At 45.2% G+C, this 14,631-nt stretch overlaps 1 protein-coding gene across 1 annotated transcript in view; it reads left to right on the plus strand.

The window, feature by feature from the left end:
* LOC149985256 (uncharacterized) overlaps positions 1 to 14,119 on the plus strand; it is a 536,389-nt gene extending 522,270 nt beyond the window's left edge. The window contains exon 7 of the mRNA XM_090209390.1: positions 175 to 14,119. Within this exon, the coding sequence (XP_090065516.1) occupies positions 374 to 13,000 (12,627 nt within the window). The 5' untranslated portion in view covers positions 175 to 373 and the 3' untranslated portion in view covers positions 13,001 to 14,119. The remainder of the gene's footprint in view (positions 1 to 174) is intronic.
* The last annotated feature ends 512 nt before the right edge of the window (positions 14,120 to 14,631 follow it).

The following is a 14,631-nucleotide window of genomic DNA, read 5'->3' on the forward strand; positions in this document are numbered from 1 at the left end:
ATTTTATTCTTCTTGATACAACATACATTTACAGAAATGCATTTCTAATGGCAATTTTCATGCTTTTTTTTAATGAAAAGCTTCTCAATGAAAGCAAAAGTGCTTAAACTGTTTATGTGAAATGTGGTGATGTTCAGAAATCTGACCCACTCTTTTTCCTGTCTGTCTCTGCAGGACTCCCAGACGGTAAACTGCCAGATCAGTGGTCCACGATGAGAGCGGAGAGATAATCGTGCAGAGAGCCGCCCTCCCATCTCTGTTGTTTGTGCCACTGGAAGCAGCATCTTGTTCCAGACTCCCAGACTCATCATGCTCCTGCTTCCCAGATAACGCCTCTGAGGACCAGGCCTGTACAGCACCTCTCGTCTGCACCATGGCAGGAGAGACTCAGCGCACGTATGCTGTCAAAAAGCTGGATGCTGAGTCCAAACTGAAGGATGAATGCACTGCACTGGAGCAGTACGGCAGCAGTGAGAAAGCCACAAAAGAGTCTTCAGAGCACTTCTCAGGTGCAGGCGTGGAGGCTCGGACAATCCGCAGAGGAGCCAAGTTTGTAGACAAGGACAGGGACTATACTCAGCAGCGCGAGGCTGTGATCCGACCTCAGCAGGCGGGGAAAATAGACTTCAAGTCACTGCAGAACCGGCCTAAGTTCTCCAGCAACAGGACATGGCCCAGTGGTAAAGGCAGCCCCCAGTCCCCCAGTGGGAAGTGCCGGAGCAGAGACAAGGGCAAGAGGTCGGGGAAGTCGGAGCGCGGTAACCCACAGCAGCTGTACAGACTCAGCATCACCAATCCACGTTCCAACCCTACTATTGGCATTGCCTACCCACAGCAGAAGGTCTCGCCACCCAAGAAGATGGAGGCCAGCCGAAGCCCAGTTACGGGCAGCTACAGGTTCCACGTGCCCAGTATACCAGAGCGAGAGGCCGAGCTGCAGCAGGAGGAACTCAACTACAGCCGCTGCTTCCAGGAGACCTCTTCCAACCTCACCTCCCCAAGCTATACCTCACAGCTACTGGGAACCACAGGTGGGACATCCACCCACCAACTCCCACCCCAGCAGCAGCAACCAGGCCCAATTGTGAACAATAATAACTCACAGCCAAGCAGCCAGCTGCTCTTCCCAGACTTTCAGTTGAGTGGCTCCAATGACTGGCAGTCTCCAGAGAGGACTTTTAACGGTGCTAACTATGGCATTTCCTCACAAAAATCCACTGTTCTCAAGGAGGCGAACAAGGCGAATGGTAGCTCTGTGTCTTTTCTGTTTCAGTACGGATACAAGTTGTCGGAGGACTCAAACCCAGACCCTTTTGCCTTTGATCAGAACCCCCAATCCCAGGACTATATAGACTCCTCATCTTTGGCTTCTTCCCAGGATACTCATAACTCTTTTTCCTTTCAGCCATCTGGAGATGGAAAGGAGGGGGTTCAGAATAACACTCAATTCAATAGTGACCAGCCAGAGGACAGATCTTCCTACCCCCATCCTCCACAGCTACCACAGTACCTGCAAGCTCGACAAGGGGCGGCATCCTCTATGGACTGCCCCAGGGGCCTGAGTGAGGACTCGGCTAGTAGTGAGAGCTCTGGCTTTAGCTCCCAGCAGTCGGAGAAGGGTAAGAGTGCCCTGCCAGAGAGCATGGAGGAGTTCGGCCATAGGGATCCTGCCCTCGCTTCAGGGAGCAAGAGGAGCTGCCCCTCCAAAGACTTTGCTGCTGACAGCCAGAGAACACTTATTAAAGGCAGTGTACACCATGCCAAAAATATTGCACAAGGTCCAAGCTCCCAAATGCACTTTCCAAACAAAGCCTACAACAGCAGCCCTCCACTTAATAGTATCCACATGGGTTCAATGCCTTTTGACAAAATAATCAACACCAAGGCCCATAGTAGCTTACCACACTCATGGGAGGGACTGAATAAGAACTTTTCACCAGCTGACCAAAACACTATGCCTTATCCTAATATGAATGATACGTTTCAGTTTCAGAACCAGCCAGATCAAAGGCCAAACACATCCAAAAGCGGTAGGATGCCATGGCAGCAGATAGGCCTCACTTCTGCCATGCCAAACCAAAACAGGATTGAGTTGTCTAGGCAACTAAGCAACCAAAAGCTCACTTATTTGGTAGCACCCTCTGACTGGCAGGATGACACTAAATCACATAAGAATGGCTCACTGAAAAGTCCCAGCTCTTTCCTAAACAATAGACCTAGTAAAGGATTCTCAAACCCAAGGCAAGAGAGTGTTAAACAGGGCTGCAGTACAATACCACATTTTAAAGTTGAGACAAGTCACGCAAAGGTCTGTGAGTCCAAGAATAAGCCCATATATTTTGGAATGAACCAATCAGTACCTGGGGCATCATCAAGAACACATGGATATCCACCATTACAGGTCCCACCAATGGAGCTTATAATGGTATCACCATATGAATCTCCCTCGCCCTCCCCAGTCCATAACCCAGCCTCTAGCAGCACATGTTCTTCACTCTCCCCAGCCTCAACTAGCCCTGTCAACCTCTCTGAGGACAGCCAGATATCAAAGACTGGGCATCCCCCTCCATTCTATCCCCAGCACCAAGTAAAGGCACAAGGACCTACAGATAACCTCAGCACTAACGCTCATCATTTCCACTCAGACGCCTCCCGTAACCTGCCTTACACCCCAGAGAGGGCAAAAGATGACATGATGAGCTACCTGCACGACAACGGACATCCAAAGCCTAGTATGGATGGCAACAAGGGCTATATGGAGGGCTTTGGGTTGGAGCATCACCCACCTCCACCACCATACTCTGCACATCAACTGTTAGCTACGTCTTTAGCCACGGCAAACCTTGACCAACTGGACGTGCTTCTCACGTGCAAGCAGTGTGATCAGAACTTTACTAACCTGGCCGCATTTCTTGGCCATAAGCAATACTGTGGACAGCATGCATTTGCACAAAAGGTGGATGACACCAGAAGAACACCAGGAAGTTCAACACAGTTTCACAATGACATGATAAAAGCTTCATCCTCTGGGACCAGTTTATGTCAAAGTGTCTCCATGGCAAGGTGTCCATCTGACCTTCACCTGTCTCTGCTGGGGCTCAATAAGAACGGAGAACTCATGTCTGACAGCGAAATAAAAGGGGATTCTAAGGACGACCCCATGAAACTCAACCTGTTCTCTGGGGAAGGTAACCTTCCTGTGTCACTTCCTGACTTGGAGATAGAGGATGCAAAGTTAGATAGCCTAATCACTGAGGCTCTAAATGGACTGGGGTATCAGTCAGACAATGCAGAGATTGACAGCAGCTTCATTGATGCATTCGCAGATGATGACCTATGCACTGTCAAAGTATCGTCGAACAGGCATACTCTAAAAACCAAAGACTCAATGGTCTTTGAGAGCAAAAGCAAACAATCTACTGAAGATAACAGGTCTCTGACACAAGGAAAATATATTTATGACTCAGACATTGAGAGCTTTGAGACAGACAGCAAGCACACAGAAAACAAACTTGAGAAGACTTCTCTGAATTTTGAGCAGGAAGAGAAAATTAACATAAAAAAAGAAGTGTCTCATAAAGATTCAAGGATCACCTCAGGGGAGAAACCGAGGGAGCAAGAAAATAAAGTGAAAGATATAAGAAAACACTCCAAAGGTGAAGAGGAAAACATTAACACTCCAAGGTTCCTCTTATCCAGCAAATTTTCCGAACGTTGTGGAGTTCGAAATCTCCAGAATAGCTCATTGTTGAGAGGCTCAACCTCTTCCCAAGTCTCCTCTGCAAACAGAAGTTCCCCAACCCAGAGGACTGCAGCAAGGGAGAGTAAAAGGAAAAGGACCGGTGCCGGTACCTGGAGCAAAGAACTCATCCACAAAATAGTTCAACAGAAAAACAAGTTAAACAAGCTCCATGTAAAAGGCACCAAAAACCTTCAGTTCTCGCTGGTGATGGAGAGACTTACACCCACCGTGCCAAACCCAATGTTTGGGGAGTATGACTATGTCTCAGACTCAGATGACGAGCGTGAGCCTGTGAAGATAGCAAGCCAAGGTCGCCTGAGCCAAAGTGGCCGCTGCAAGTACACCTACACAAAGGAGTGCAAATGGCGGGCTAGGAGCGACAGGGACAGTGCAGCATGGAGGCACGAGTCAAAAGAGTGCTTTCAGGTGAAGAAAACTGAAGAAGTCTCCCTATCTCCTGAGAAACCTGGCCAGATACTTGGGAGGAGAGGCAGCAGGTCATCCACAAGCAGTGAAGTCAGCACGTCTGTGAGTTTCTCCAGCGATAGCATCAATAGCCCCAAAAGCACTGACCACACAGACTCAGACTGGGAGAAAAGAGTGGAGATCAGGAGGAAAGACTCTTCCGAGCAGAGAACCTATGAGCGATCTCCACAAAAGATATGCAAAGAGACTAGCACACAACTAGCACTGACATTCACCAAATCTACTAAGAGGTATAGCGCTGATAAGACTCTCCACTCTACTAACAAAGACAATTCAGTGGCCTCAAGGATCACTAACTCACATACTGAAGATGTTGATCCAATATCAGCACTACCAAAGGTGAGGAGTGCAGTCAAAAACCTTGAGAAATGCAGAAGCACAGATGTGCCCTCAAGGGAGAAAGATGTCTCATTTAGTAGAGAAACTGACACAATAGCAAGTTCTGACAAAAACACACCACTAAGGACAACCAACAAGACCTCCAAAGGGGAATCAATACATTTTCAATCTACTAGTTCTGATCTCAAATCACACCACCTTCAATCATCACATCCTGCCACAGACAACAAGGAAGGACATTCTTATAATAAATTCAGAAAGAATGAAACATCCTCAAACGAAAAATCAGTACACAAAAGAATAGCAGAGCAATCTACACAGCCACATTCAAAGATATCAAACATTTCTACTTTTGATGAACACAAGGAGAGTGTCCATTCCATTAAAAACCCATTGACGTTCAACAATGAGGTAGTCCCCAAGTCCACACCTCTTTTCAGTGTACTGAAAGTGTGCCTGTCTCCAACTGAATTTCACCAACCATTGACGCAGAAAGAGACATCCCATCTCATCCCATACCCCATAGAGCAAGACCAGAGTCTTATGAAGTCTCCTCTCTCATTTGACACATCGTCAATGTTTGGGGACCTCTCGGAGACAGGATATGACAATGGCCTCTACACTGACCTTCCATTACACAAAGAAGGTTTCAACTCCTTAGATACCACAAATGACAAAAAGGAGGTGTTTAGCTCATCATCCTTACTTTCTCCTTTCTTGGAACAGAGGGACTGGGGCCTAATGGTTGATTTCCCCATGTCACTATATGAGATGTCCCAATACAAAGACAACTCTGATAAATCAAATGAAAAGAAATCAGATTATAATCATGTTCCTTTGTCTCTGCCAGACAAAATAATGGACTACAGGGTGAATCTCAACAGTTATGTGTCAGAAGATCTAGAGATAAAGAGGATTGTGACAGAGTTAGAAAATCAGCTCCAGACAGCCAAGCTGAGTAGTCCGCCACTGCTTACTGAGTCTCCAAAGCAGCTGAAGATGAGAAAATTCTGCCCTCTGCGACTGGACCACAAATCTGAGAATGAAGACACTGGTCTGGATATGGGCTGCCCTGTGCAAAGCATGTCAAGTATGCTGTCTGACCCACATTCAGATGTCTTTGCTGAGCCTGGTCTACCATGGTCCAGTCCATTTGAGTTTGAGTTGATGGAGGGTCATCATACTCCAACCCATGCTGTACCCAGTATTCTTGAACAGTTTAGCGAGATGGATGACTGTGAACACAGTATGATAACCACAACCTCAAATGCAGAGAAAGAGCAACTGCAACAGGACGACCACAAAGATGAAGGCATGGGTGTTGACAAGAGAACTGCCATAGAGAAATCTGAAGAGATTCTAGAGAGTAAGACCTATGCAGAAAACCTGACAAAAAGCCTGGAGGTGATATCAGATTCCATTTTCAAAAATGATCCCATCACACCTGAAGTGGAGGAGCCAAATCTCACCTCACCTAAGAGCCCAGAACACTTACTCAATGAAAGCCAAGCTCCATCTGCTGATACTGCTGAGAGTAGAGATCATAATGAAAAGGTTATTCCTGATGAGGCGAACGTTGAATCAACACACTTCGAATTACAGCCTCCTCTCTCTGAAAACACAGAGCTTCCTCCTGCTGTAAAAGAGATTGTTTCTCTGCAGCCAAGTGAGTCTATACCTTACAATGACAGTGGGTCAGAATTCAAAGACATGCCAATCAGGAACAAAGTCACTGAAGACAGTTATGTTATAGAAACTGATTACTGCTCAACCACTGAAATGGATAATCCACCAATGACTAAGGAGACCTGTGAGAACCATAAGCTAGAGGACTGTGGGGATGAAATCATTGAAGCCAAAAGGGCCCTCCTTGAGTATACAGAACTTCCACATACTACCATTGATGAGCATCGAGAGCATCCACATACTACCATTGATGAGCCTCCAGAGCTTCAACATACTACCATTGATGAGCATCGAGAGCGTCCACATACTACCATTGATGAGCCTCCAGAGCTTCCACATACTACCATTGATGAGCATCGAGAGCGTCCACATACTACCATTGATGAGCCTCCAGAGCTTCCACATACTACCATTGATGAGCCTCCAGAGCTTCCACATACTACCAGTGATGAGCATCGAGAGCGTCCACATACTACCATTGATGAGCCTCCAGAGCTTCCACATACTACCATTGATGAGCATACAGAGATTCTAGATACTTCCATTGATGAGCATAGAGGGTTTGTGGATACTTCCATTGATGAGCATATAGAGCTTCTAGATACTTTCACTAATGAGAATAGAGCGCTTCTAAATAATTCCATTGATGAGGATACGGAGCTTCTAGATACTTCCATTGATGAGCACAGAGGGCTTCTAAATACATCCATTGATGAGCATACAGAGCTTCTAGACACTACCATTGATGAGCATCAGGAGCCAAAAGAGCTAGTGGAGGACATCAGTTGTAATACTAAGTATGTGAGCCAGCCCTCCAAAGGTTCCAACCTAGCAGAGCAGGAAATGGATGATAACTTGGATAATATGCTTGAAGAGGTAGAAAATGCATCTGAGGAACAATCCATAGATGTCCAAAGTCACTCTGAGAGTGTATGTCTTTCGCCATCTGCAAATGAACAGACGGAGGACAATACAGCATGTGTAACAGAGGAAGACAACATTGAATCTGACAGTACAATACAGGATGAGGTGATAAGCTGTACAGTTCATTTGAGGTGTAGCACCCCTGAGAATGACATTGCCAATCAATCAACCCATCTCTTCTTGGAGACTGTCACAGATAAGCCCTGCAGTTCACTGTTGACGGAAACCAATACAGAGTATGGTAACCATGGCTCAACCTTTTCCAACATTGAGTCAGATGATGAAAGCACCATGTTGGTCATTGCTGAGCATGACAGTGACCTTGACAGTGATGCACAGATGGAACATACACTTGAGGAAAAAGCAGAAACAGAAAAGGAACCTGAATGTGAGGCCAAACACAGACAAATAGAAGAGATTGCAGATGTTGAAGACATTCAGGAACAAGTTCCTTTACATCTCATGGCATTTTCCCAGCACTCACCACGCAAAGAGGATTTGCAGATGGACGAAAGGCTGGATAACATTCCAGATGATGCTCCTCCATCCAGTCCTGTTCTACCAGCTTCTCCACACACACCTGTGGTGAACCCTGACACACAAGAACAAGAACAATCCCAGCCAATCACATGCAATAATATGGATACTATCCCAGCCTCAATCCATGACACACAATCTCTTAAGGAAGAAAACTGTGATGACCTAAATGCCAAAGAAGCACTGCATATTGATAACCCATTGACCATAACAGCTGAGATGGAGTACTCTTTAGTAAGTCCTACTCAACTGGACTTGGGAATCACAGAGTGTAAAATCTCTAGCACTGAAGCCTGCATTCCCTCTCCTCTACCCTTGACCATTGCAACAGAGCCATCTGAAGCAATGGAGGCCCTTATGAAGAGAGTCTCTGTTTCACTGTATGATTTCAAACTAAGCCCACTGAACTACAATTACATTCCAGATGAGCCTCCACAACTGAGTCAGTTTGATTACACTCCTATCTCCCCAGCCAACGTGGATGAGGATGAGCCAGCCATCAAGCAGAGGCCCAAGGATGACTGTGAACCTTGTGATCTAAGTGATGATACAGCATTGATGTCAGACAAAACAATGTGTGACATTGATCTAAGCGATGACACAGCATTGACGTCAGACAAAAGAATGTGTGACATATACACAGAGTCACCTTTGAGTCCACACCATACAGCCAAGCTAAGTCCACCAGATGAATCTTTGAACAAGAGCAGCATCCAAAATGACATAACATTTCCATTCATTTTATTGGTTCTCCCTTCTCAGAACACTGCTCAGTCCATTGGCGATATACAGGAGGATTTGGACATTTGCCCGGTTCCCCTTCAAACTATTGACTATTTGGACTTACATGTTGACTTGGTAAAAAGAGTGGATCGAGAGGTGCTGCCAGAAGTCCTAGATATCAATGAGGTCCATAGTGAGCAGAACACCCATCCTTTGATAAAGGAGATCTCAGATGATCAGCTCACTCCCAAACCACTGATCATCTCTGAGAATGAGCCAACCCCATTACCATCAGACCAAATAGAATCTCTAACAGTGGAGGAAGGTCAGTGCTCAGCAACCCACAAGCAAGAGGAAGAAACCACGCAGAAAAAGACAAATCTGTGTGAGATATGCGCCATGTTTTTCCGGACGGTGCCAGGATTAAAGAGACACAAGGCCATGAAACATTTGATCAGGACTGAAAGAAGCCCACATTTGGAAAATGCAAATCATCAAGGGAGTCTACACAGTTACCAAACATCCAACTCTATAGAAACAGAACAGAAAGATGATCTAGAGCTCCTCGTTCCACAGACCTGTTTGCAAACAGAAAGCAATGATGTCTCTGACAATCACTGCCCTGAGACAAGTAATAGCAACTTCATAACCAAACAAGGAGAAACAGATGTAATCCTGGAGGACACCACAGGTGAAACAAATATGGCAAAGTTAGTTGATGACATAGTTCAGCAAATGCCTCCTCAATTGACAAAAGCCAAGAAAAGCTACAAACCACAGAAGCACAAAAACAATGAGGTGAACGAGAAAACAGACTTATTACAGACAATTACTCCTGAATTCCAAACCCGGCTAAAGCAAGAATACTGCAAGTCACCTGAGAAACAAGACATAATCAATTATAGTGTTAAACACAAAGTTACAGAGCAACAGGATGTCCCATTTGCTGTAACAAGTAACAGTGGCGTTGAACAGATACCCATGTCTCCAATAAAGGTTACAAATATACTCACCCAAGATATGGACTTGATTCAAAGCAACACTGATACAGAAGAGGGGAAAGGCACACATTTGTCAGAGATTGTCAATGGCCTAGCAGATGTGAGTATGGATGTTGGAAGCGATTATGGAGTATCTGCAAGTGAGGATGTTAGTAGGGAGTATGAAACATCTAGAGAGAATTTGTGTGACACAAAAGAGGCATGTGAGCAACAGACTTCAGACCAGAGTCTTTCCACAGAGATACTGGGAGAGGTTGCAGTAAAGATTGAATGTGAGAAAAAAGGTGGCCCAACAGATGAAGTGGAGAATCCCACCTGTTTTAAATCTTCTCCTGCAAGCCCTCCTGGACTAATCCCTCATTTGAATGCTTTCCTTGATGACGAAAGCACATTCTCACAGTTATTCCCCTCTAGAAACGTGGAACTGAAAAGGAAAAAGTGTGCAAAGGTTTATGGCAAGAAGAACAAGAAGCAGAAACTATCACCCGATTCATCATTAGTTCAAGACCATCCTCCTCCTGACCTGTATCTGGAAAAGAAAGATGACTATAGAGAAAATCATTTGGACCGAACTTTTGTCAACAATCAAAATGAACCTTGTAAATATGAAACGATATCCATTGATGATGCTATCATGTTGAACATGTGTCATAATAGCACTTTAAAGTGTGATTCCAAGAAAGTATGTAACATGAAACGAGACACAACAGATCACAAAGACATTCATGAGAATACTGTGAAGCATGGCAGTGCCTTCCTATGCCCACCTGAGAGCACTATCGACAAAGCATCATTGGCATGGAGTGCCTCCAATGACCTTGTTACAGATGCTGTGATCTCCTCTGACCAAACTTCCTGTAAAGCAGAAGTCCCAACCCCACAACATCCTCTTCCTATCATAGCCCCTTCTGCACCTTATCCCGAAGAGCCATGTGCTACAGACAACGTGTCCCCTTTCCACAGCATTGACATCCCAAACCTCAATACCACATTCCAGCTACCTGAAATTCAATTATTTGACTCGAACAAGGACATCCCATTAGCTGGACCCATTGGCACTGATGATGCACAGACCAGAGACACTGCAAAGCCCAAAAAGCTCACAGAGCGCAGAGGAAGAAAACGACAAGAGTGTGGCTTAAAGATCAAGGAAAAACATTACAAGTGCAAGGTGTGCTTCACCTGGTTCCTAACCCTGGGGGAGCTCAACTTCCACAAGCTATCCCACAACCCCTCTCCACCACCCACCTGCTACATGTGCGTCCAGCGCAAGTTCAGCTCCCGGGAGCAGCTGAGGGACCACCTGAGGGAGAAACACGCCAAGAACAAGGCTGGCATCTGGACCTGTGGTATGTGCCTGAAGGAGATATCGGACGTGTGGATGTACAATGAGCACTTACGGGAACATGCCACGCAGTTTGCCCGCAAGGGCCAGTCACACAGCGCTATCCTGGGGAGTCTGCCAGGCTCTGGCATGCAGGAGTCAGCCGTGAAGAACTTTATCACTTCCATCATGCAACGCCGCCCTAGCAAGGCCAGCAGAGAGTCCAATAAGGTCTCCAACAAGGAGAAACCATCCATAGTAGAAACCACCGGGCAGGAGGTGAAAACTACAGAGGTAGCTCAGCCCAAAGTTGTCAAGCCTAAAGGGAACATTGAAAAAGTGGGGAAATCTAGCATGCTGTTGCCAGTTGAGGTTCTGCACAAAACAGAGATGGCGCCAAAGAATGTGGAGATGCACCCCAACTGTAAAGACCCCTCGAGAGACTGTCACCACTGTGGCAAGCAGTTCCCCAAACCCTTCAAGCTTCAGAGACATCTAGTTGTGCACAACTTAAATAAAATTTTCCTGTGCCACAAATGCCCAGTGACCTATCAAGAGCCACAGGAACTAAAAGAGCATCTGAAAAGTGAGCATGAAGAGATGGATGCGCTTGACTCAAAGCATACAACCCTCTACACCTGTGAGCTGTGTGCAGACGTCATGCATGTGATCAAGAAATCTTTCATCTGCAGCACCTGCAACTACACCTTCTCTAAGAAAGAGCAGTTTGACCGACACATGGAAAAGCACTTGTCAGGAGGGAATAAGATCTTTAAGTTCAGAGGAGTTCTCAGACCTATCAAAACATCTGCCTCCAAAGAGAACGATGAATGTGAATTGCCAGCAAGCAAAAAGAGAAAGATTCTCGCTGACAGTCTACAAGAGAACAGCTCTGACAGTGGCATCGCCAGCATAGCCTCACTGCACTTAAATCGGAGTGCTGAGATGCCAGTTCTGAAACCCTCTGTACACACACAGACCAGTGCAGGTGAATATCACACTGAAAATGATGCCAGTGTGAAGACTGAGGAAATGGCTGAGGAATACACTGACATGCTGGTAGAGCTGGAGCCTTGTACGTTTCACCTGGGCTCTGAAGGTCTCTCCACTGCTACACCCAAAACAGAGGACATTGTTCCCAGTCCTTCGTCAAAGCTGCCTATTAGAGACATTTTTGAGGCGGATGGCAAATCATTCACAGATCCATGTGATGTGAAGGAAGAGGACAATCCATTTGAGAGCATTACACCTGAAGAGAAGAGGGATTGTTTCGCAGATGATAATCAGAGCACTCCGGAGAGCAGCACACAGACTAGCACTGCAGAAGCTGAAGGGAAGAAGATACAGAGGAGAGATGCAACAGCATCGGATGAGGAGTTGTATGTTAGCTCAAAGACACCCTATTCACATGACCTCCACCATCCTCCTACAAAGCATAAGGCATCTACCATTGTGATGTACCAAATGAGGGAGGATGAGCAAGGGCAACAGTCAACCAGCACTCACAGCCATGACAACAAGCAAAAGGACAAAGCCTCCACACCCAAGCCCAGTGAGAGCATTAATAAACACCGCTCCAACAACAGCCCCAGGGCCATGGAGTCAACACCAGTCCACCACACCAAGCTCACTTCCCAGGGCCCGGCATCCAGCGAAGACAAAGACTCTGTGAGAAAAGAACAGAAGAAGAGAAAGGAGATGAGGTCACCTTACAGTTTACAGAGGGTCTCCTCTCCTGCCACACGGGAGAACCTTGGTGTCGACGTCAAGGCCAGAAATAAGTTCCGACCTAGCAAGTGCGAGAGTCTGGCGGTTCACAGGAAATCAGACGGCCCCAGCGACTACCCGGTGCTCTCTTCCGTTAGAGATGATGTGGTCAGCAACAAAATAGTCTCTAAGCACAAAACATCAGGGAGTTTAGGCCTTCAACCAAAGAGAAGCTTCCTCGTTAACTGCACGCCAAAGAAAGCAAAGATGGTGCATCATCTTAATGGGGATTACAAAGCCAAAAAGGGGACTCTTGGACGGGCTCTTCATTCCCCAGTTTCTAAAGTGTCAGCGCCCCCTATGAACAATTCCTTGAATAAGTCTAGGCCAAGGACAGGGGTGAGGTCCATGGAGAGCCACTCCTATAGGACAGCAGAGTCTCAGAACAACCTCCTGAGCCAGCTGTTTGGCCAAAAGCTCACCAGTTTTAAGATTCCTTTGAGGAAGGACACTTCAGAATCAATAAACTGAGGGGGGAGGGGGGGGGGGGACTAAAAGACTGAAAAGACATTTCATGACCATGAATGAGATTGCATGGATCTCCTCTGTGAAATGTTTGTCTAAATACTTATGTTGTCACTTTATGTCTTCTTCTCTTGTAAATGTGTTGTTATAACACAAACGTGAGGACTAATGGCAGAGATGATTTTATGAATCTAGAATGAAAATGCTAGTAAGGCAAATCATTGACTAATTCCTGCTATTCTTATGTTGAACATTATATTTTTCAGAGATTATATTTCATTAGAAAAATGAAAGAAAAAAATTATACTTGAAAATAAAACCTTACTTTTAATAATATTTCAAAATAATGCATGAAAGTTTCACAATCACAAAGTGTTCATAGAGGATTTTTTTTTTTTTTTTATGCAACAGGACCAAATTTCATCCCAACTGATTTAAACTGTCAGTGCACCTTTTGTGTATGCTTCTCAAATAAGTACTCCTTTTGTATTATTTTTACCTTACTGTACTGCATTGACATTCATTGTATTAGCCTTTGTATAAACATTAACTGGTGCTATGTTATTTGTTATTGTAATGTGAACGCCAATGTCCTCTATCTGAAGGGAACATGAGATCTGTAGCCAACTGTTTGTGCTGATTCTCTGTAGTTTCTTTTGTTTTAATGTAAAATTACTGTGTAAAACCTCCTCCAAAAAAGTATTCATCTGTAGGTCTTTAGGAAAGGAAATTAGGAAAGCTTCCATCTGTACGAACTCAGGTGTATCCAAGGACTATTCACAGTCCTGAGACCTGTTTTAGGAGCTCCTCCCATGCACTGATACTACCACACACAAAACACACACTCAGTCCTCCGTCTGTCCTCCAACTGTTTAATTATGAATATTATTTACTAGCACAAAAAAGGTGCTTTATCTTGTTTATATGTATCTTATATAGTATGTTGTTGTAGGTAGATGATTTCCTGGTGCAATGCTCAATGTTAAAGTTTTATTTTAATAATGTGCAACAGAATCAAAGTGGGAGAGTAAGAGAGAAAAGAAATGGAAATACAATGCCTCTTGTATTGTAAAGTGGTTCACTTAGTGCCTCTTTTAAAGTGGTTATTAAAAATCTGCATTGGTTTCTCCTTGCTTGTTTCTTCCTTTGGTTTATGACGTATTTTGAACATTTTCCAACATCCATCTCTGGAGACCGCCGCTGTCACCAACACATCAGAAATTGGAAACAGGAAAGACTATTTGTGCCTGGAAGCAAAAACAGGTGCACTGACAACCATAACAGCGTCTGACTCCCTCTTCTCTGAGCACTTCAATGAGCTAACTCGTTATCTGAAGGATGAGCACAAATGTAGCTTAACTTCAGGGAACATGAAATCAGAAGCAGGGAACATTAATCAAACCATATGTACCAGGCGTATGGGACGGGCCAACTAGGACTGGATCACTTCCAGTTTTTTTCATGTAGCTCTCTCGCCGTGTGTTAAGTGGCTTCTATCCCTACATGAGCCCATTCTGTCATCACATAGGAATAAAAAGCCATAGGACACAGCGGCAGATAGGCTGAGAGGGACACGGGGGCAGGGTGGAGAGGGGCTCCTCTGACCTCACGTCATCCACGGAATTACCCAGCAACCT

This window comes from Oncorhynchus mykiss, chromosome 2 (genome assembly GCF_057628025.1).
Source record: "Oncorhynchus mykiss isolate SJ-2025 chromosome 2, ASM5762802v1, whole genome shotgun sequence".
Lineage (NCBI taxonomy): Eukaryota > Metazoa > Chordata > Actinopteri > Salmoniformes > Salmonidae > Oncorhynchus > Oncorhynchus mykiss.